Source organism: Mesoplodon densirostris, chromosome 4 (genome assembly GCF_025265405.1).
Source record: "Mesoplodon densirostris isolate mMesDen1 chromosome 4, mMesDen1 primary haplotype, whole genome shotgun sequence".
Classification (NCBI taxonomy): domain Eukaryota; kingdom Metazoa; phylum Chordata; class Mammalia; order Artiodactyla; family Ziphiidae; genus Mesoplodon; species Mesoplodon densirostris.
This window is the reverse complement of record NC_082664.1, coordinates 180933847-180956614: the sequence shown is the minus strand read 5'-3', so window position 1 is coordinate 180956614 and position 22768 is coordinate 180933847. Positions and strand designations below refer to the sequence as shown.

General features: G+C 43.4%; 1 protein-coding gene across 3 annotated transcripts in view; it reads right to left on the bottom strand.

Moving 5' to 3' along the window:
• EPC1 (enhancer of polycomb homolog 1) overlaps positions 1-22768 on the bottom strand; it is a 94153-nt gene that overhangs the window by 63761 nt on the left and 7624 nt on the right. For 2 of the 3 annotated variants that reach the window (XM_060097794.1, XM_060097795.1), the window contains exon 1: positions 4205-4690. The exons of the other annotated variant lie outside the window; for it this stretch is intronic. In XM_060097794.1, the coding sequence (XP_059953777.1) occupies positions 4205-4357 (153 nt within the window). In that variant the 5' untranslated portion in view covers positions 4358-4690. Of the gene's footprint in view, positions 1-4204; positions 4691-22768 lie in introns of those variants that run through there. 3 annotated transcript variants of the gene reach the window in all.

Below are 22768 nucleotides of genomic sequence, written 5' to 3'. Positions count from 1 at the left end.
TATTGCTTCTCAATTACCTTTGACTTAAATTATTTGCTACTTAATGGAAAACCCAATATCCTCAATTCCTTTCTAATTCAAACTAGCTATAAAAATTAAGCTTTGCTTCTAGTACAGTTGCAACTTCACATATTTCTTTTCACTTCCAATGCAGTGGACAGAATGGAGGAATCTAGATTAAGGACTAAGAAATCTTGGTTTACAAAATTTTAAAGGAAAAGGTTCTTAGTTTCTGTCAGAAAAATGAGAAATCGGACTTTAAACTTATCACTTAAAGTGATTTAAGCTTGTTTTTATAAAGCAAACTAGATTTTTATCGTTTTGAAAATGTAGTGCTTAACTACTTTTCCTCTTAACAGAGATATGTACGTATTTCCACTTTAACCCGTAATTAAAAACAAAAAACACCTACCTGTCTACTTTATAAACTTGGTTTTCTTAACGTTGTATACTGGCCACTAATGAAGGATACAGTTTGAAGAGAGGAAAGAGAGGGGTATGGGACTATACGTCTGATTAGAACCCTATTAAAACCAGGTGTTGGACTGCTATGGCTGGGCCCTACACCCAACAGTCCCAAAGGTGGCAGCGTAGGGCAGTAACAAGGCGGTATCATCATTAACGTTTTAATTACCGTCACACTTCCTTCTCTTCTCGTCGGCTGGAGAAGAGGTTAAGCCTCCACCCCTTACAGTATATGGAGTCACACACTCTGGCATCCCAATGAAAAAAGTTAAACTACTAGAGGAACCAAGCAGCTCCACTTTGTTGAGTGTCACTTTAAAACCAACTTTTTCAGAATGTCTTTCCTGAAGTGAGAAGTAACCATAAAGGAAAACGTAAAGCTCCAATTGTAACGAAAACATTCGATTGTACTGATATCTTGGAAAAACTACCCTTTCATTTAAAGGTGAAGCCATGGCACTAAGTAGTATTTCAATATTTCTAACCTTAAAGTTAAGATTATAATTTGAAAATTAAAATGTTAAAAAATTATAATGGTGCAACCTCTGCCCCCCCCATGTGTTTAAATTAAGGAACTTATTTCATATTTAGAGCTGACAGCGTATTGATTTCCCATGATCTGAAAATTACTTGTTATTCATTAAATCAAAGCATGTATCAACTGTTACTTTTTTTTTTTTTTTTTTTTTTTTTTTGTGGTACGCGGGCTTCTCACTGCTGTGGCCTCTCCCGTTGCGGAGCACAGGCTCCGGATGAGCAGGCTCAGCGGCCATGGCTCACAGGCCCAGCCGCTCCGCGGCATGTGGGATCTTCCCAGACCGGGGCACGAACCCGCGTCCCCTGCATCGGCAGGCGGACTCGCAACCACTGCGCCACCAGGGAAGCCCAACTGTTACTTTTTGACATAGCAAGTTACAACGTATCACATTATAGCAATTGAGACACTGAATCTCTAACATCTATGTTGCAGTCAAGTCCTTCAGTTTATTACAATCTGGAGTTATTTCTCAATCCTCATCAAAAAAGGACTAACAACTAACTTCTGAAGTTGAGTATAATTCATGTTTGGAGGGGAGCGGGGACTTCTACTTAAAGTTGTTTCTTAAAAATTAAGAGGCATGCCTAATTAAGGCAGTGTGTTCAGCTTACAATATTAAAATTAGTTAAATGGGAATACTTTAGTAAGTGTTATTTTCCCTGTGTTTACACCTAGCATTTCTGCCACGTTTACCACAGAAACAAAATATGGCAACAGTCAGCAGGTACAGTTCACATGACAATATTCCAGATATATTTGATCATAAAATGCCTTCTTAATGAGGTGACATATATACAATACTGTCCTCATCTAATTCTACCCTATCTTTCATGATCAACATAGGATTACACGTTTTCTAAACTAGACACTCAATTCAGGTTCTAGATCGCTCCTGACCCTGACGTGTCAATCGGAGGCATAAGTTCGTCTTTATACGAAGCACATCATCCTTCAGCAAATTATCAAAAAGTTTCTTCTCCTCAGGCTAACCCGGAATTCAATTACCATTATTTGTGCTTGGCATACATTTCAGGGCTAACATGCTACTTTCAATCCTGTGATCTACAGAGCCTCCCCCCCCCCCCCCCCCGCCAGCTCCAGTCGCAGGACTGGAGAGCAGCTGTTTGCCTGGGACTGTTTACATTCTTCTGTTCAGTTCAGTGACTATTCCTGAAGTCTGTGTTTCACTGGTCATAGTTTTGGTTGGATGTGAAGTGAAACAAATTCTACACGGACGATGGGAAAAGGTAGTCTGAAGGGGAAAAAAAAATCCCTCAAAAATAGGGACTCCACATGTTAGAAAACAATGAACTACAAAACGTCAAAATCATTTCAGTGAACAGAAATGATCCGTAAAAACTTAATAAGCCTTGATACTTCAGTTGAGCTCAGCTCTGATTTCAGGTTGGGGCCCTTGGGACAGTCCACAGTGCTCCGAGGAGCAAGACTTCACTGAATTTTAAAGTGTACTGCAGTGTTATCTGTTCTTATCAAAGCTCTCCCCTTCCTCGGCTGCAAAACAGGAACTACCAATTAATTTCCAGGGCAGTGGTAACGACGACACCCCAATTTGAAAGTATTACCTGCAGAACTTGGAAACAAAAATAAAACCAAAAGACGAGGTTCTGCAGTCACAAGTACTTTAATTTTTCAAAACAAATCACTTATTTAAAAATAAACAAGCGGCACCATTCTACTCTGCCGCTGATACAAGTGAAACAAGTTGAGAGGTGGTGTCTCACAGGCAACGTGCTTAAAGGTCAGGACCGCGCTGGACAATCTCAACTACTCCACACGCTAAGACACTACTCTCTTGGAAAGAACATGCGACGGTCACCACTATTTGACTTTGAAAGGTCAAACAACCCAAGGAGTTTAAACAGCTTTATTTTTCGAAATCGACGTTACAGAGCAGGATTTCTGCATTTAGAAAATTCTTACAGCACCAAACAGAGGTATGACAGAACGATTTTCCACCACAAAACTGTAGCACCAATCCAGCGACTCCTCGACTTCCTGGAACTGTCAACACACTGCCCCCCGTTTAAGTGGCTGTACCTGAAAACCAAGGTATGCAATTCCTTAGGGTGAGAAGCCATCAAGTGACCCTGCCAAGGACCTGGGGGAACGAGGGGAAGAGCCTATTATCCGTGGGTCCGAGCCCAACTTCCACGACCAGGGAGAGCCGCCGCTGCGGTACGGCGTCCGGGAGCCGTCGACACTTACATGCCGAAGCCCACCCAACCGAAACACCTCCAGGTTAAGATTTCTAGGAAGGGGTTCACTTAACCTGAGTTCGGTGGCGGGTAAGAAAGCCGTCTTCCAACAGGTAGATCTGTTAACACCTGCTTACATGGGGTCCTTTCTCCCCCAGCTCGAGAAACCCAGCCATCGGGCGGACTCAGGTTTTATTAGGGAAGCAACTAATAACGTTACAGGCTCCAGAAGAGCCACGTAGTACCGCCCCCCAAACCCGCAACATATTCTCAAGGATCAATGAAAAGTCAGGAGGAATCCGACCAGGTAAGACTGGGGAGGGATGGAGGCACAAGTCCCACAAAGAGGACGCAGCACCTAAGTCGGCTCAGGGCGGCTCGGGGGCCGCGACCTTCCGCGGCAGGGCTCCCGCCGCCCCCGCCCGGCCCCTCGGCGGCTCCACGTGGGCCGCGCCGGCCCCGCCAGCCTCCCAGGCCGCCGGGAGAGCACGGCCCCCAAGCGCACGGAACCTGCGCTGCCGGCGCCGGCGGAGCGCGAAGGCCGAGCCGGCCCCAGAGCGCCACCCAGCGGCCCGCGGAGAGGCCTGCAGGCGGGGCCTCCGCGGCCCGGCCGCCGCACCCCCCGCCGCCCGCCCGCCCGCTCCCTCTCCGGATGCACAAGGCCCAGCCCAAGCGCTCCGACCACAAAATGGCTGCCGGCAGCCTCGTCACGTGACCCCTTTGTGCCTTGCGGGCGCCCGAACTCCGCGGGGCCCGGGTCCGAGGGGCCGGGGTCGGCGGGTGGCCCGACAGGAGGCCCCGCCGGGCCGCGGCGGCCGGGGGGAGAGGCCGGGGGCGGCGGGGTAAAGGCCCCGCCGGCGACGGGAGTCGGCGGCGGAGAGAAGATGGCGGCCATTTTGTGTGGGTCTGCGCTCCGCCGCCGCCGCCGCAGGCAGCGGAGGGAGCGGGGCCCGGCGGTGGGTCGGACAGGGGAGTTAACACGTACCGACTCCTCTTCCTTCTCCATTCCGGTGGGCATCTGCGGCACGGCCCGGTTTATCGAGGCGTATTCGTGCAGGTCGGGCAGATCCTCACAGCGGAAAACCGGCAGCGGCTTCGAGGCGTCTAGCGCCCGCGCCCGAAACGACAGTTTACTCATCTCAGGCGCAGCAGATACCTCTCCGCTCTGGGGAAACGGCCCCGGCCAGCGGGATCATGGAGAACCGGGGGTTCGGTCCCCACTCGCCCGCCGCTGCCGGGGACTGGAGGGGCGGAGCGCGGAGCCCGCCGTCCGGGCACTCAGAGCCGCCGGGAGGTGGGAGGCCGAGCCGCTCCGCTCCTCTCTCGCTCGCTCTCCTCAATACGCCATGGCCAACATGGCGGACATTAAAACTCCACTGTGCGCTCTTCAGCCAACCCCAGCCATTCCCCACACTGCATCGCGCAGCGGCGCGGGCACGCGGGGGGGGGGCGCGGGCTCGAGGCCGGGCGCCGGCACGGAGCGCGCGTCCCGCCAACCCCCGGCGCCCGGCCCCGCTCCCCGCGCCGGGCCGCCCGGCCCCCGCCCCCGCAGCCGCCAACAGGCCGGGCCGGGCCGGGACGCGCGGGGCGCTCGGGCGCCGGGGGCCACGGCCGACCTCCCCGCCCCGCGCGCCCGCTGCCCGCTGCCCGCGCTCGCTCCCGCCTGGCGCCGCTGGCTGACAGGCGAGGGTGCAGGGAAGCGACCGCCCCTCGCGCGCCGGCTTTCGGCGCGGCGGCGGCGGCGGCCGCCAGGGCACCTGTCACTGCCGGCGGCCCGGCCTGGGAGTGGCAGAGCGGGCGCCCCCAGCCCGAGCCGGCGCGGCGCTTCAGGTCTCATAACGAAAATGCAGATGGCATTCGGGGCAGGATGCTACTTTGCCGGAACTTTTACTAACCATTATCTTTCCGTCTAACGAAACTCTGGATTGTATTTGATGGGCTCCGCGTGGATCCTGGGTCAGCTCCCATCATTGCGCTCCGTGTAAACAGGAGGCGTCCTACGTTGCTCCAAAGTAGGATTTTGGTGGATTTTTATTTTTTCATCCTGCATTTTATCGACCCGCACTCTTTTATTGTCATCGAAGCAAAGGGAATAATTATTACTGGACACCGTAACCTTCAGGGAAAAATTTTTTAAAGCAAGACACTTCAAAATTTGAGAGCCGGATGATTTTTCTACACTGGAAGAAAATGCTGCTTCAGCATAGCCATGGGTTGACACTTATCATTCGTCCTCTGAAAAACTTTATACAAGTGAATTATATGAAGACCTATAGTGCTCCTGTCGACCCCAAAAAAGAAAACTTAAAAAAGGAAAAGATGTATTGTTAGAAGAGATTTAGATAGATGTGATAGCTACCATGTGGCTTATATTACACACGAAAATGAGTATCCAGAAAGCTCTTTGCAGTAGAATATTTTAAAAATCCGAAAGACTGTTGCAGTGGGTTTAATAGGTTTGACAGCGAATTTTCAAATATTTGCCGAGATACAAAAATGTCCTGTAGCTCCGCTTTTCTCCCCGGGGGATACCTAGTAAAAATAATTACTATTCTTAAATACTGGATTGGATGGGAACTGTTATTGGCTTAAGGCACAGAAGCAAAGTGCTATCTTTCAGGCTGGCTTCGCTACCACCCTCTGGGGTGGGGAGAAAACGGATTGCAGGTCGCCAAAATTATCCTCAAACTCTAATACTGACAGCTCACCTACCATGCGGCAGATGGACATCCATCTACATGTCCTATACTAAGACGATGCATTTATTCATTCAATGAGCAAACATTTTTTGAGACTTCACGGCCCTCTAAGTATGCTGCTAATTACTCAGCACCCACAGGACTCCCAGAGGAGAGTACATGGTGGGAGCAGGACCGGTGGATGGCAGCTGCCACACCAGGGGTAAGTGTGAGTGCGAGAGCTCAGGCTATTTGGAACCAGGCAGGAGTGGCACCCAATCCGTGGGGAGTGAGTGGCTCTAATGAAAGCATTCAGGGAAGGCTTTTTGGAGGAGATGATATCGGGGTAAAAACTGTGTAGGGGGCTTCCCTGGTGGCGCAGTGGTTGAGAGTCCGCCTGCAGAGGCAGGGGACACGGGTTCATGCCCCGGTCCGGGAAGATCCCACATGCCGCGGAGTGGCTGGGCCCGTGAGCCATGGCTGCTGAGCCTACGTGTCCGGAGCCTGTGCTCCGCAACGGGAGGGGCCGCGACAGTGAGAGGCCCGCGTACCGCAAAAAATTAAAAAAATTAAAAAAATTTAAAAAACTGTGTAGGGTAAGTATGGGTCAAGGTTGCAAAAATGAAGAGGAGAAAGGTATCTTGGGCCAGGGGAGCAGCACGTGGGAAGACCCAGAGCCCTGAGAGGGTGTGTCACATTCTGGGATCCTCACCGCACTGTGGACCGTGACACTTAATTAGCCAGGTTGAACAGTTCTGAAAATACTGGCTGGGTATTAGTACAGTAGTCCTCGCCAGCCTACTATATTAGATTTCTGAAAATCCTAGTAGTAGAGTTCGGTTGATTGAGGAACTTAAGAACTAAAATAGAGTCTTAAGTCATGAGTGAACCACCAAGAAAGTAAATATTTTATATATATATATATATATATATATAAAACCTTCATTAAAATAACAGACTATTGATAACATTCTCCATATCCTACACGAGTAATAATGGGCACTATACAACTAAGTTCCTTGTTCTAGACTCACCCTCCATGGCAGGTTCAGAGACATGCTTACCAATTAAGCTTGCCTTTTGCAGGTGATCTGCCTGCCGAGAGACATTTTCTTTCTGCCACCGGTCCCCATCCAGCTCAATGCCCTGGATTTCTGACTTGTAGGTCTTACTTGGTTCCCAAAGACCCACAGGCTGGAGTCCCAAGCCTCTTACATTCAGTTCACTTCCCTCCTTCCTATGGGGCAGGAGTGCAGCAATAAAGGCTCCAGTTTAATTTTCCTCAGCATCCTTTATCCAACCCAAAGGTCCCTTGCAAAAATGGCTAATCCTGCACTGTCTTTCACTTTTTCTATTCCCAACTCAAACTTCCCTTTTTTTCTAAGTACCCCCAACAAGAATGAGATGAAATTCGCAATGTTGCAAAAGATACATACTAATGTAAAGCTGTATATACTAGCCTTTCCCCAAAGGGAAGCTTTGAGTTGGGAAGGAACTTGCAGTATTTAAAATAGTTTTGATTCACGCCACAAATCTTTATTGAATAAGTAGGCATCACACAGTACCATCATGGTGGCGATACAAATAAGATCCTGCTAAGGGGTCACCCTGTTAACAAAATGACCAGGACCAGGCAGGATGGTGGCATGCAGTGCTCTGGGAGTTCAGAAAGAAAGCAGTCAGTTCCAGGTGGGTTGATCAGACATTATGGGGAAGATAGCGTGTGACTTGGTTCTGAAGGATGGCTAATATTCCAACTGGTAACGGGAGTGAGATGGTAGAGGAAAAGGTCTTCATGGGAGAGGGCAACTCTATGGACAGAAAGCGGGGCGGAGGCAACTGCCAGGTGTGTGTGGAGATGAGAAGGTGGACTTGGCCAGGGTTCAGTAGGAGATGGTAACAACACAGGTATAAGATAAAACTGGCAAGAACTTGGGTGGAGGGAGAAGGAGTAGAAAGGAGAGACATACGTTTTAACGGTGATCATAATGGCTCCTAAGATCATCACCTTGCAACGTGATTCGTTGCGATTGATTTCACATACAAAACGTCTGCTTAAACAACAACGAGAATATGTCAAATGCTAGAGCTCTGACGCTGCCCTTTGCTCTATATGATAAACCTGAAATGCAGCTCTAGATATTAGTTGATGCCCAGTATGTGCCCAAGTCCCATCAAATGCTCTTTGAAATTGTTTCTAAGATTTGCCTCCTTATTTCCTTTCCCACTGTCTTCACCATCACCTCAGCTTTCATCACGTCCCCCCTAGAAACAACCTCCAAGTCCAAGTCTCCTTGATTTCGCGCCTTCCTTCAGTAAGCCTCGATGAAACCCCTACTTTATAGGCAACGGGGCTAATGCTCTCCTAACGGTGGCTGCTGGGAACCAGCGGTGGCTTGTTGAGGCTGTGGGTCCCGGGGGATATGAAGATACAGAACAGACTGCCCTTCCGGCATTCACGGTGCAGCGCAGGCCCCCAAATCGGTGAACCTGAAGGCCCACTTCCACCGGTATCCCCCCTTCTCCAAGTCACTGATCCATCTTGCTCATTAGACAGAGACAATTTTTTTTTTTCATCATGGCTGTCGAGGCCTCAGAACTTTGCCGCGCTCTCTCCAACGTCATTTCTCCTTACTGCTTGAGACAAAAAAGCTCGTCACGCTGGATTTTACATCTCATCACCAGCTTTAGACATCGGCCAAGTCTTTCCTGTCTCCAGGTTTTTTCTTTATTCCTTTCTCTCTATTCTCCCTGTCCAGCTTCCGACCATCTACTTCTAGCTACTGAAATGCTACTTCACAGGAATGTTTTGAAGATCAAATGAAACAATCCACGTCAAGCATTTATACGGTCTCCAGTCCACAGGAAACATTCAATAGATGTCAGCTACTGTTGTTATCCTTCAAAATGCAACTCAGTGATCTTCCTTCATGAAATGTGGACGGCGTCACTTCTCTGGGTTCTAATTTCCTAATCAGAGGAATCAGGAAGTAGTTTAGGTGAATTCAAAATAATTTTTAAGCCTTTGTCAGTCTTTCTCATCTCTGAACTCCTATTATAGTGTTCAATCAGTAAGAACGATAACTGGGCTTCCCTGGGGGCGCAATGGTTGAGAGTCCGCCTGCCGATGCAGGGGACACGGGTTCGTGCCCCGGTCCAGAAAGATCCCACATGCCGCGAAGCGGCTGGGCCCGTGAGCCATGGCCGCTGAGCATGCGCGTCCGGAGCCTGTGCTCCACAACGGGAGAGGCCACAACAGTGAGAGGCCCACGTACTGAGAAAAAAAAAAAAAAAAAAAAAAAATATATATATATATATATATATATATTTGGTAGTATTTATTTAAACTGGATTTTGTTAAATTACTGTTTTTTCAATATACTTATTTATTTATTTTTGGCTGTGTTGGGTCTTTGTTGCTGTGTGCGGGCTTTCTCTAGTTGAGGCGAGCGGGAGCTACTCTTTGTTGCCGTGAGTGGGCTTCTCATTGCGGTGGCTTCTCGTCACTGAGCACCGGCTCTAGGTGCATGGGCTTCAGTAGTTGTGGCTCATGGGCTCAGTAGTTGTGGCTTGGGGGCTCTAGAGCACAGGCTCAGTAGTTGTGGCGCATGGGCTTAGTTGCTTCGCGGCATGTGGGATCTTCCCGGACCAGGGCTCGAACCCGTATCCCCTGCATCAGCAGGCGGATTCTTAACCACTGCGCCGCCGGGGAAGCCCCTTAAATTACTGTTGCCTTATTTAATCCAGTGACTGGCACTTACTGACAGACACTGTCTGTAGCCTACGTGTGGGTCCAATGTAAGACGCAGAAGGACAAAAACGAGAGGGAGGAGAGAGGGAAATGCAGGAACCTTTAGGTGCCCTACAATCTTGAGTGTATGAAACATACTACTTGAGTGTTACACAGATCAGTATGGTATAAATGGTGCATGAGGGGTGAAGGGATGAAACTTAGAGGAACAAGAAAGAAAGCTGTTTAATGAAGTAGAAATTTATGTTGAAAGGTTGAAGTCAAAGTTACCAGTGGGTGGTGGACCAAGACACCTTGACAGGGAAGAAGGCATTCAAGAGAGAGACCGTGTGAAGTGCCTTTGCTCCTATGACCCAAGGAAGGAGCTTACTCCTATATGCATCTGAAACGTAATATAAGGGAAATAAAACTTCTACTTTCACTATATGTATTCTTCTTTATGACACTTTGAGTAACGTTGTGCCGATTGCCGAGATAAGCACTCCGGGTCCGGTTCCTCCTCTCTTCCAGAGACGCGAAGGGCAAGTGAATGGTTTCAAACCTGAGGAATGTGGTTATGGGTGTGAAGAATGATTCATGGAATGAGGAGAAGGGGCTGGGGATGGAACCGCGGGGAACACCAACATCTAGAAGACAGCAGAGGCGGAAGGGCCAGGAGAAGAGCAGAGGAGGCTGGGAGAAGCCAGATGACTATTCAAGGTGGTGATCGACTAGGAGGTCCCTGGAGACGCAGCAATCCCGACTGCCACAGGACAACGTGGGCGGAAAACTGAAGGAGTCACGGGCTGAGCGGTGCCTGAAAGGTGTTAATCAGTCATTTCCCTGGCAAGTCAAGCGAGGTCAAGTAATGAAGTGCCTCCTTATGAGACTTTTCTAGGTAATCGCTCACAGGAGTGAGAGCACCTTGAAGGCAAAGAAATCAGCTTAGCCTCAGGACACAGCCAGGGACACATCATCGGCACCGCGCCACCACATGACCCATTAGAAGAGAATATATTGCGTTATTTCTCGAGTCCTCACAAAATCCTGGTGACAGGAGGAAGTGAACCACATCTTCCATCTTTAAAGTTGCAGAAATAGTAAACAAACGACCAACCTGACTTGTTTAAGTGAGTTACTGACAAGAGCATATGCCACACCCAGATCTTAAAATTTCTTCTGAATTAGGTTTCCCAGACACTAGACTCATTAGCTACAAGCAGCACAAGGACACTGTGGTAACACATATATTTGGATATATATTTTGGTGTTAATAGATTTATTTCATAAGCCAGTTAACTTTTTGATGTTTTTATTCCTTCCAGTCTTTCTGGCTTTGTTTTTGTTTTTCACTTTCTTATTTTATAACATTGGAATAATACTGTATATTATTTTGTGGTCCTCATTTCTCAGTATAATTTGAGATAGTCCCACCTCATTAAATATTCTTCCCAAATGTTAGCTTAGCGTTTTTTTCAGAAGTATGTTTCATAAAACACTAATCCCAGAAGTTATATTCTGAGATGACAGTTCCATCAGAGTTCCATATAAAACCAGTAAGTCAGGGAAATACTGCCTGTTATATCTTTCTCTTTAAAATACATACAGGCTCACAATGTATAGGCTCAAAGAAGTCCTGCAGACATTTATTTACTTAGAACAGTATTTTCCAAAGTTATCTCACCTTGCAACCCCTTACCATGCATGTACTATCAATTATTACCTTTAGTTTTATAAAAGCACACCTTGGGAAATTCTAACCTAGGCAATTCAAGGAAATAGAAGTTTTATCTGATCAAGTTATCTAATTACTTAAGAAGTCTCACATGTGAACTTTGAAAAAACATAAAGTTCTTATAAATGTAAAAATGTATCTTTATTAACACTTCTTAAGATTTTTATCCTGGTAAAAACAGTGCAAATGAGACAGGCACTAGAATTGAGCAGGTTGCTATACTTTGGCAATATATTTGGTGTTTAATACTAAATTAACTAAAATGTTTAGCTACATTTCTTTCCAAAAGTGTCTCCACTAAAAAGGGCATGTTCAACTTTGATTCAGAGAGGTTTTTTTTTTTTTACTTTTACTTATGCTCTTGGAGCTGCAGTTTCTCCATCCATAAGATAGGAATCATGATACAATCTATCACCTATGTTGTTACATTGATTCAATGAAATCATTAATGCAAAGAGTTTAGCAGGGACCTGACACAAAAGTCACGATCAACCCACGTGAGCTATTTTTTTAATATTTTTTATTCTATTCCTTTGAATAGGTCAATCTACTTTTCTGAGCTTTATTTTTGTACATACAGTCTAAAAAATAACACTCATTGTAAAGGCTTCAAAACTTTTAGTTAAGGAAACAAAACTAAGAAATCCTCAAATGAAACCAGAGACCGATACATATACCAACTAATCTATGTAAACTCTTAACACTCATCTTTTTGTTTTGTTTCCATTTCGGAGTTTTGTTTCCTATGTTGAAATCTACAAGGACCTCTGCTGTACCCCCTCCCGCCATTGCCAATTGATTCACCAGGTGGTTGCCCAGTGACTGCTTAATCTCCAAATATGGTCAAGCCACCTCCCCAGGGGGTCAGGGCCTCTCTACACAGGTTGCTACAGGTTTCTCTCAGGGTGAGTGCTGTGTGAAAAAAGAGTCCAATCCTTTGTAACATTTTGCATTCAAAGTAGCAACATAGTGTAGTTAGACACAGCATTCTGTACTGGAAGGAACGAACACTGGCTTCCATGTTGGAAGATCCAGATGCTCATCTCAGGCCTACCATTTACAGCAGCATGAGCCTATAGAAATGGTTTCATTACTGGGCCTTGAGCTTCTTGTATGCCTGATCTAAGAGAATACTTTTTCTCTTCCCTCTTAGACCATTATGAAGAACAAATAAGATAGTATTGTGTGTTCATTGCAGCTCTATTTACAATAGCCAGGACATGGAAGCAACCTAAGTGTCCATCGACAGATGAATGGATAAAGAAGGTGTGGCACATATATACAATGGAATACTACTCAGCCATAAAAAGAAACGAAATTGTTATTTGTAGTGAGGTGGATGGACCTAGAGTCTGTCATACAGAGTGAAGTAAGTCAGAAAGAGAAAAAGAAATACCATATGCTAACACATATATATGGAATCTAAGAAAAAAAAGAAATGGTTCTGAAGAACCCAGGGGCAGGACAGGAATAAAGACACAGACATAGAGAATGGACTTGAGGACACGGGGAGGGGGAGGGGTAAGCTGGGACAAAGTGAGAGAGTGGCATGGACATATATACACTACCAAATGTAAAACCCACAGCTAGTGGGAAGCAGCTGCATAGCACAGGGAGATCAGCTCGGTGCTTTGTGACCACCTAGAGGGGTGGGATAGGGAGGGTGGGAGGGAGGGAGACTCAAGAGGGAGGAGATATGGGGACATATGTATATGTATAACTGATTCACTTTGTTATAAAGCAGAAGCTAACACACCACTGTAAAGCAATTATACTCCAATAAAGATGTTAAAAAAAGAGAGATAATATTGTGAAAAATCTTTGACAATTGCAAAGTGCCATATAAATATAAGGAAGAATATGCTATTTAATATCCATTTCACCATTGTTGGTTAGGAAGGGCATAGGTATATTTGCTCCCAAATAACACATTGAAACAGAACATCTGTCAGCTGTTCACATCGTGCAGTTGATCACAGAAGATTTTATTGCTAGTCTAGGGCCCTTTAGACATTTTCTTAAATAGGAAATCTTCAAGACAACACCAAAATTCACCTACTTTATTTATTTTTCAATAGTCTTTCTTTCACCACTTTTAATTTATCTTGCCATATTTTTTCAGTTATTCTAGAGAGAGTGTCTAGCACAAGATAAAAATTTAGGAAATCTTTGATAAGTTTGAATTATTTTGAGATAAAAAGTGTACCTGTATTATACTTTTTATGGTTATAAATTTTTATAGTTTTCTCAAATTTTTCCTTATCTAAACCCCCATTTAGAACAGAAAATAAAAATGTTTTCTTGACTTTGTTCACTAATTTACCTTTAAAGCAGCATTCAAGGTTTCTGGCAGATGATGATACGGAGGAGATTTAAGAACAATTGTTAAAAGAGTGTAATATAGTGGTTAAAAGTGCTGTCTACAGAGTCAGACACGATTTGGGTTTGAATCTCCACTCTGCTCTTTCCTAGCTCTGTGAACCTGGATAAAATTCCTAACTTCTACACTACACTGAGATAATGCATACTTCCAAGTATTGTTTGGAATAGATAAATAAGCCACATAAACAAATTTAGTGAGTTCTTACTTTGGCCTGTGTGCTTTACTTGCATGATCTCATTTAATCGTTACAAAATCTTACAAGATAGCTTCAGTTCCTGTCATGATAGTAAGATTTCAATAAGTGTTAGATATTTTTTCACCAAAAAACCTGAGTATTTTTCTTATAGACTAAGAAATAGTTTCCAGTGGAGGGTGGAAAATTGGTTGCTCAGATAGGGTGACCCAGGTCCTAATTACCTTCATTTTAACATAAACACTACACTGGTTTTGCACTAGCTGTTTAGTCCTCCTTTCTCTTGAACAAAAACATTCAAAACCCAAACCTTAAAAAAAAGAAATTCTATCTAAATTAAAAAGTGTTCCCTCTTGAATAATTTTCCAAACCCCATCCTTTCTCATTCCCTTCACAAAAATACCAGTGCCTGTGTGCGCATGCATGCACACACATACACACTTTTTCACATCAGGCTTGTAGGGGACACTATTGCGTGTTTCTCCAGCATCTAGTTACCCTCCTTCCATCTTTTTTTTTTTTTTTTTTTTTTGCGTTACGCGGGCCTCTCACTGTTGTGGCCTCTCCCGTGGCGGAGCACAGGCTCTGGATGCGCAGGCTCAGCAGCCATGGCTCACAGGCCCAGCAGCTCTGCGGCATGTGGGATCTTCCCGGACCGGGGCACGAACCCGTGTCCCCTGCATCGGCAGGCGGACTCTCAACCACTGCGCCACCAGGGAAGCCCCTACCCTCCTTCCATCTTAAGAGAATTCTCTTTGCCTTTATTTTCTTGGGTTGTTCCATAACCTGTGCTTTTTTTGAATAACTAAACTTTCATGATCTCCTTGAAAAACAATGATTCTTCAGCATTAATTTTTAACAATATTCTATATAATGGTCTTTCTTAATTCCCCATGGGAATAAAAAAACAAAACAATTTTAAGTATACAGGAAATAGTCTAATTTTATAATAATATTGTCTCCATTATGTGAGTTTTTAAGACTAGTTTTTAAAAGCAAAGAGCTTTTTAAGCCATATTACATTTTTATAATTGAGTCATCAATGAATTAAAAAATAATTCACACTAGGCTATCTCATCTGTATTTTTTTTTTGTTTTTTTTGTTTGTTTTTTTTTGCGGTACGCGGGCCTCTCACTGTTGTGGCCTCTCCCGTCGCGGAGCACAGGCTCCGGATGCACAGGCTCAGCGGCCATGGCTCACAGGCCCAGCAGCTCCGTGGCACATGGGATCCTCCCAGACCGGGGCACGAACCCGAATCCCCTGCATCGGCAGGCGGACTCTCAACCACTGCGCCACCAGGGAGGCCCTATCTCATCTGTATTAAATATTTATTTACTAGCATTTTACTTTAAAAGATGTAGGCTCCAGTCCTGGCTTTGCCACCAACTAGCTGTGTGATCTTGATCTTAATTTCCCTGGACCTCAGTATCTTCAACTTTGAAAAAAAGGACTAAGACTTACTGATCCCTTCCAATGCTTCCAACTCAAATTTTATGATTATCTCCCCATTGCTGTAGTTGGTCGAAAAAAAAAAAGGGGATACATGAAATTTTCTAAATGTAAAAAGCTAAGAAAAGAAAATTAAATTTGAGATACGTGACTTCCATGGAAACTATGCCTTCAGCATTTCCTGACTATATGTTTACATAGTATAGAAGGCCCTTATGAAGATTATGAGAGCAAATAAAGTCCTAGAAGATATGCCTTAGGGAGAAAGTAATTTCAATGAGTGAGTCGATGTTATACTGTGTTAGGTGATAATTAGTAACACTTGATGATTAAACAAAATGTTCTTTTTTTTTTTTTTTTGTGGTACTCGGGCCTCTCACTGCTGTGGCCTCTCCCATTGCAGAGCACAGGCTCCGGACGTGCAGGCTCAGAGGCCATGGCTCAGGGGCCCAGCCGCTCCGCGGCATGTGGGATCTTCCCGGACCGGGGCACGAACCCACGTCCCCTGCATTGGCAGGCGGACTCTCAACCACTGCGCCACAAGGGAAGCCCAAACAAAACGTTCTTAAAGGATGCTTAGTAGAAGTAGTCTTGCCATAAGTGTGGTCAAATGTGATCTGAGAAATCCATGTAGCTTACAAATATATCATTAAAACTGGAAAATAAAGATTCAGAATTAATATGGAAAAGATACAAACTTCGAAACAAAAGCTGAAGCAGAAATGGTCAAAATAAAGTCTGGGGCTTCCCTGGTGGCGCAGTGGTTGAGAGTCCGCCTGCCGATGCAGGGGACGCAGGTTCGTGCCCCGGTCCGGGAAGATCCCACGTGTCGCGGAGTGGCTGGGCCCGTGAGCCATGGCCTCTGAGCCTGTGCTCCGCAACGGGAGAGGCCACAACAGTGAGAAGCCTGAGGCCTGCGTACCGCAAAAAATAAAAAATAAAAATAATTAAGTCTGGTAATAAAATGTCTGCAGTTAGTCTGATATTATCACTGGAAAAGTGCAGGGAATTTCTATGTAATAAATTAAGAAAGTAATTAACACAATATTAATGTCCAAGCACTGAGAAAAAAAATACCAAACAGCAACAATAACAACAATAATAGTAACAATTTAACCAATAACAATTTGAAAAGTATGATGAAAGTATGAAGAGTACATTTAAATCTTACGTCAAAAAACTAGGTTACGTTTTATATACTTTAATAAGTTTTCCTAACATTGTTTCATTTATGGGGCTCCATCTCTGTGCAAGCATTGTATTATGAACCATGGGAGATACAAAGAAAAAGATGGCATTGTCCTTAATGAACTTAATTTGTGTAAAAACAAACAGGGTATGTCCTGTGTGCATATTCTGTAATACCCTGGTTTGAAAGGAACATTTAAAATAATTTTATATCTTTATATTTTCATGTTTACAAATGGTTGAAATAAAATATACTGGAAATATTTCATAAATTTACAAAGTGGTTTATTTTCATCTCTTTTCATGATATTTAAGAACTAATTTTCAGGTTAACTATCTTAAACCGAAAGTTTATTCATCATTTCAGATTTTCCATAATGAAGTTGGAAATCAATATTCAACCATCATGGAATAGTCAGCCATCAATTTATGTGACTATTCATCATTAAAAACTCTACAAATAACAAATGCTGGAGAGGGTGTGGAGAAAAGGGAACCCTCTTATGCTGTTGGTGGGAATGTAAATTGATACAGCCACTATGGAGAACAGTATGGAGGTTCCTTGACAAACTAAAAATAGAACTACCATAAGACCCATCAATCCCACTCCTGGGCATATATCCAGACAAAACTCTAATTCAAAAAGATACATGCACTCCTATGTTCATAGCAGCACTATTTACAATAGCCAAGACATGGAAACAACCTAAATGTCCATGGACAGATGAATGGATAAAGAAGATGTGGTACATATATACAATGGAATACTACTCAGCCATAAAAAAAGAACAAAATAATGCCATTTGCAGCAACATGGATGCAACTAGAGATTATCATACTAAGTGAAGTAAGTCAGAAAGAGAAGACAAATACCATATGATATCACTTAGTGGAATCTGAAATATGACACAAATGAACTTATCTATGAAACAGAAACAGACTCACAGACATAGAGAATAGACATGTGATTGCCAAAGGGGAGGGGGTCGGGAGAGGGATGGAGTGGGAGGTTGGGGTGAGCAGATGTAAGCTATTATATACAGAATGGATAAACAACAACACATACTATATAGCACAGAGAACTATATCCAATATCCTGTGATAAACCATAATGGAAAGAATATTTTTAAAAGAACATATATATATATATATATATATATATATATATATATATATATATATATATCTGAATCACTGCTCTACAGCAGAAATTAACACAACCTTGTAAAGCAACTATACTTCAATAAAAAAAGTAAGTAATTTATGTATCTATTAAAGTCACAATGGTGTTATGGCAGTACATGGAAAGAAGCAAACGTGAAACGAGGGAGCAAAGAGCAGTACATGAGGAACTCACACAGGGCTCACGACCTCCTAAACATCTATGATGGACAATGAGAGAATCACGAAGGAACAGAGAGAAGAAAGTTCCTCCCTAAGTGTGTGAAACAGTGTGATACCACCTTCCTCACACACTTGAGAGAGAGAGAGAGTTTCTCTGTTGGGTGTAATGTAGCATTTGCAATGGTAAATTCCAGAGCTAAAAAGAAGCTACCTGGAAATTTCCAATTTTCCACTCTTAACGTCACTAACCATCCAAACTTTTTAAAAGTTTAGTAGGAGGTGAATTACGCCAGAAAAATTTTATGAAATTTAGTGTAGCTAATCTTGAATTTTAGATCTAAAGAATAAACAGTTTTAAAATAAAATTTCATAATCATAAAAAACCAAAATTTGAAATTCCATATATTTGGTATGTCAAATAGAATGTGTATTTAAAATTTCTATTCATCGTTTCACTCAAATTTTATTTTCAAGGTTTCCCCCACTGTTTCATTAGTTCCTTTAACATAGAGTGGCTGAACAAGTGTGCTTCCAAAAAAATGCAAAATCCTAAAGAGTCAAATAAAGATGTGTTTCCAATTGAAATGTATACTTTTAAATTTTATACGAAATTTGAGTTCCCATACATTTGAAAGGAAATAATACATAGACAACCGTCTATTTTTATGGTCTCAAATGAAGAGCAATGTCATTCTGCCATTAGCCAGCCTGTTATTTTTCTTCTTTTCTCTTTACATTTCTATTCATTTGGGGGAAAAGAATACTAAGGTATTATCAATACAAGTAGCCTTATAGATACAAACTCATAATTGCCAAGAAGTAGTAACCAAAAGCAAATAAATCCCTTCTGCATTCTTTCAATTCTTCAGTGCCCTCATGCTGCCCCCTGCTGCCCAGTGTCCACACTTAACTGAAAATTGTCCCAAACTTTCAACCTATTTTACTTCTCTTTACTCTTCCCGTCAAAACTTATCTGGCCGGAGATCCAGACCACTGGAGTTTTCCTCTACCAGCCTGATGGGTAAACAGGTTTATATAACAAAGAAGTAGTTCCTCCCTATTTATCCCATCACCATTTTCTGGCCAGTTACAAGCACTTGAACTGATGTTTGATGGGCAATGACTGACATCCAGGTTCCCAAGCTTGGGATTCCACGTCCTCCCTGTGCTGTTTCCCAGCTACCATCATGGGTCTATCTCCCCCCAGTTTCTAGCCCCCAAGCATTACAGCTTACTGTCTACCCACACCGGACTTCTAGCTGGTATTCCCAAGTGCCATAGTGTTTTCTCTTCTCCTTGCCTATGCTCACACTGCTTTCTTTACCCAAATGTCTTCTCTCAATTTCTACATGTTGAAAGCCTATCCACCTTCCAAGGTTCTGGTCAAAAGTACCTGCTCCACGAAGTTTACCCCAATTCCCAAATCTTTCTCTTCTGTTCTCCCTTTAATCCTTTAAGGCTCTGCACAATATAGTTGTTGCTTTAATGTAGTAGAAGCTCAATAAGGATTTATTTAATGAGTGAAGAGCAGTTAGCAAAGGAATCTTAATTCTTGGAGAGGCTAGCTGATTCACTGACTTTTTGTAGAGGACCTGGGGGAGGACAAAGGGAGCCTCTCTAATATTGCAACAACCTTACACCTGAGTAGAGTGGTCTTTTTAATTCCCATCACACCAAGTAAGGCTGATTTTGATCCCTAAAATCAGGAGCGACTGAAAAAATGAACTTAAAGCACATACTGCGTGCTATGTCAGGTCAGGCACTATTCTAGCTTTAGATGCATGAACCCCACTGTAACCTCACAGCAGCCAGGTGAGTAAGTAATATCACTTTGATTCATAGAAGAAAAAACTGGGGTTCTGGACAGTTGAGTAACTGGCCAAAGGATATACACGTTGTAAAGGGCAGACCGAGGAACTCAGATTGGTCAAAGCTGTGTATTTAAAGTGTTCTCATAACGTCTTCAACAGAAATGTGTATGGAGAGACTTCCAGTCAGCTATCTGGGAGTTAAAAAAAACCTTGTCAATCGAATCGCCTTGGAAATTGTGACCACATAGTCAGACCAAAGCCATGAGAGAGATTCAGTGTCAGTTAAATCTGTTAATATCTGCAAGAGTTGATTGCCCTACAAGACAGAATGTGAAAGAATGTAGGAGCCTGCAAGAATTATTGATTTCTTGACTGGAATATTCTATATTTGTTTAGACTAAAGTGAGCCTAATGATGCTATATGTACATTTTTATTTATTTTGTTTCTTGGTATTTTTATTATATGACTTGCTCTGAGCTGTATGCTATGGCATTTTGTTTTCTTGATTAAGAAAAGTAACATCAAATAGTACAGGGTTTTTTGGGTTTTGGTGTTTTCCCCCCATAATAGGATAACTGGAGGTTTTTTGGGCCTTTTTCTTTTTCATTTACATCTTCCACTTTTTAATACTACTTTATGAAGATAACCTGGAACAGGAGGGACTTCTATTTGAGTTCTTTGAGTGCTTGTAGCTTGTAGCAGTGATTAAGGGCAGGGGTTCCAAGGCAGACTGCCTGCATTGCAACCTTGGCTCCCCTGATCCCTAATTCTGTGGCTCTTGAGACAGTACTTCTCTAAGCCTCCATTTTCTTCTTCTCTGGAAATTGGGGGGATGGTAGTATTCACAGGGCTTTGAGGGTTACACAGCATAATTCACTTTAAGCCCTTAGCACAGTGCCTGAAACAGTAAAGCTCAATAAATGGTAGCTATTATTTCTATTATTGTGTTGATTGTTATTTTTCACAGGAATGGGTATAAGTAGACAGCTCTTAAGTTTTCTCATAATTGTAATTGAATAGTTACTTATAAGTAACGTCTGCCTTTTCTACTGAGCTACGTCTATTATCAAATTCCATTTTTGGCAGTTGGAAAGGAAAACAAGATTGTCCCCATGGGGAGTGTTCTTATGTGGTGGGGGAAACTGAAATCCTTAAATGTGAAACATGTTTATTTACAGAAAATAAAATTATTAAGAGAACTAAAAAAAAAAAAAAAGAATGTAGAAGACTGCCAAGTTCAAAGGTCTCTAAGGGACAGTTATATATTCTAAAAGATTAAGAAATGAGAAATCCAAATATTTGTCAGTTGATGTAGCCACTTGTACGGGGACCAACGATTCTGACCTGACTTGAAAAAAAAGGTAAAGATATGACTCAATATCTCAGGGAAGTAGGCTTTGAGAATAGTTTTTGTTTTGTTTGTTTTGATACAGTGAACATAAATAAGGCTCATTGTGCACATCAGTGTCTCAGACAAGGATCTAATTGTGTTCTAATCAAAATCTCTGCTCATCAAGAAACTTCAGTTAGCTGAGAAGGCAGACAAACAATAAACTGGAGATGGCAACAGCACAAATTGTTTGGTAGGATAACGCTTTGCTTAGTAGGTAAGGATCTTTTTTTTTGTTTTCTTTTTGCGGTACGCGGGCCTCTCACTGTTGTGGCCTCTCCCGTTGCGGAGCACAGGCTCCGGATGCTCAGGCCCAGCGGCCATGGCTCACGGGCCCAGCCGCTCCGCGGCACGTGGGATCTTCCCGGACCGGGGCACGAACCCGTGTCCCCTGCATCGGCAGGTAGACTCTCCACCACTGCGCCACCAGGGAAGCCCGGTAGGAATCTTTTAACTTCAGAAAGATTTAGAATAAGTACAGAAATGTTTTTTAGTCTATGTAATTGTTCTGTTTCAGAACATTTGACCTAATGGAGTAAGGGGTTAGCTTATTACACATTTAAGTAGAATTCCTACTAAGTTATATGAAGTAGAAACATTAAAGAGAACTTAAGAATCACCATATTTAGAAGTTCAATTTATGAGATAGGTAAGACTTCCTTAACGTCTTAAAAATGTCTGCTAAAGTACCAAAGTAGGCAATCAGATGTAATAAAGGTATAAATGTATATAAAAAGTTGGGAGGTGTTTATATAAGTGAAACCAAAAGTCCTTCAATATACAAGACTATCTATAGTCTTTCAATATACAAGACTCACTCTTGAGGGCATCAAGTAACTTGTAACTGAAGAGTGGCAGTTGATCCATTTTTCTTCCAACTAAAGTTGTTCATTAGGCAATCAGAATATGTTGACAGAACTGGTCGGACCGTCCAATTATTCTTTCAGTTTGAACCTTCCTCACTTCCTAGAAGATGGATTGTAGCTTTTGAAGGATTGAGATGAGAAGTAGCAACACTATCTACTGACCACCCCAATTTTTGGTTTAGTGGCTCTCTTCCATAGTGTCGCTCAGCAATTCTCAACCCTGGCTATGTATTATTGATAGAATCACGTGGACAGCTTTTGGAAAATACTTACGCCCAGATTCCACCCAGATCAGCTAGAACCTCTGAGGATGGGGTGCAGGCATTTTATTTTTAAGTTTCTGGTTGATTCTAAGTGCAGACAGAGTTGAGAACCACTGGTCTACAGTGTGAGCCTACCGTGGTCTCAAGTTCCAAGAGAACTTTCCACAACTACGGACATTGCTGCAGACTGAATGTTTATGTCCTCCCCCCGCCTCCAATTCATATATTGAAATCCTAGCCCCCGATGTGATGGCATTTGGAGGTGGGGCCTTTGGGAGGTGACTAGGTCATGAGGGTGGAGCCTTCATGAGTGGGATTGGTGCCCTTGTAAAAGAGACCCCAGAGAGCTCCTTCTCCCCTTCTGCCGTGCGAGGACACATCTATGAACCAGGAAGTGGACCCTCACCAGACACAGAATCTGCTGGCACCTTGATCTTGGACTTCCTAGCTTCCAGAACTGTGAGAAATAAATTTCGGTCGTTTATAAGCCACCCAGTTTATGATATTCTGTCACGGC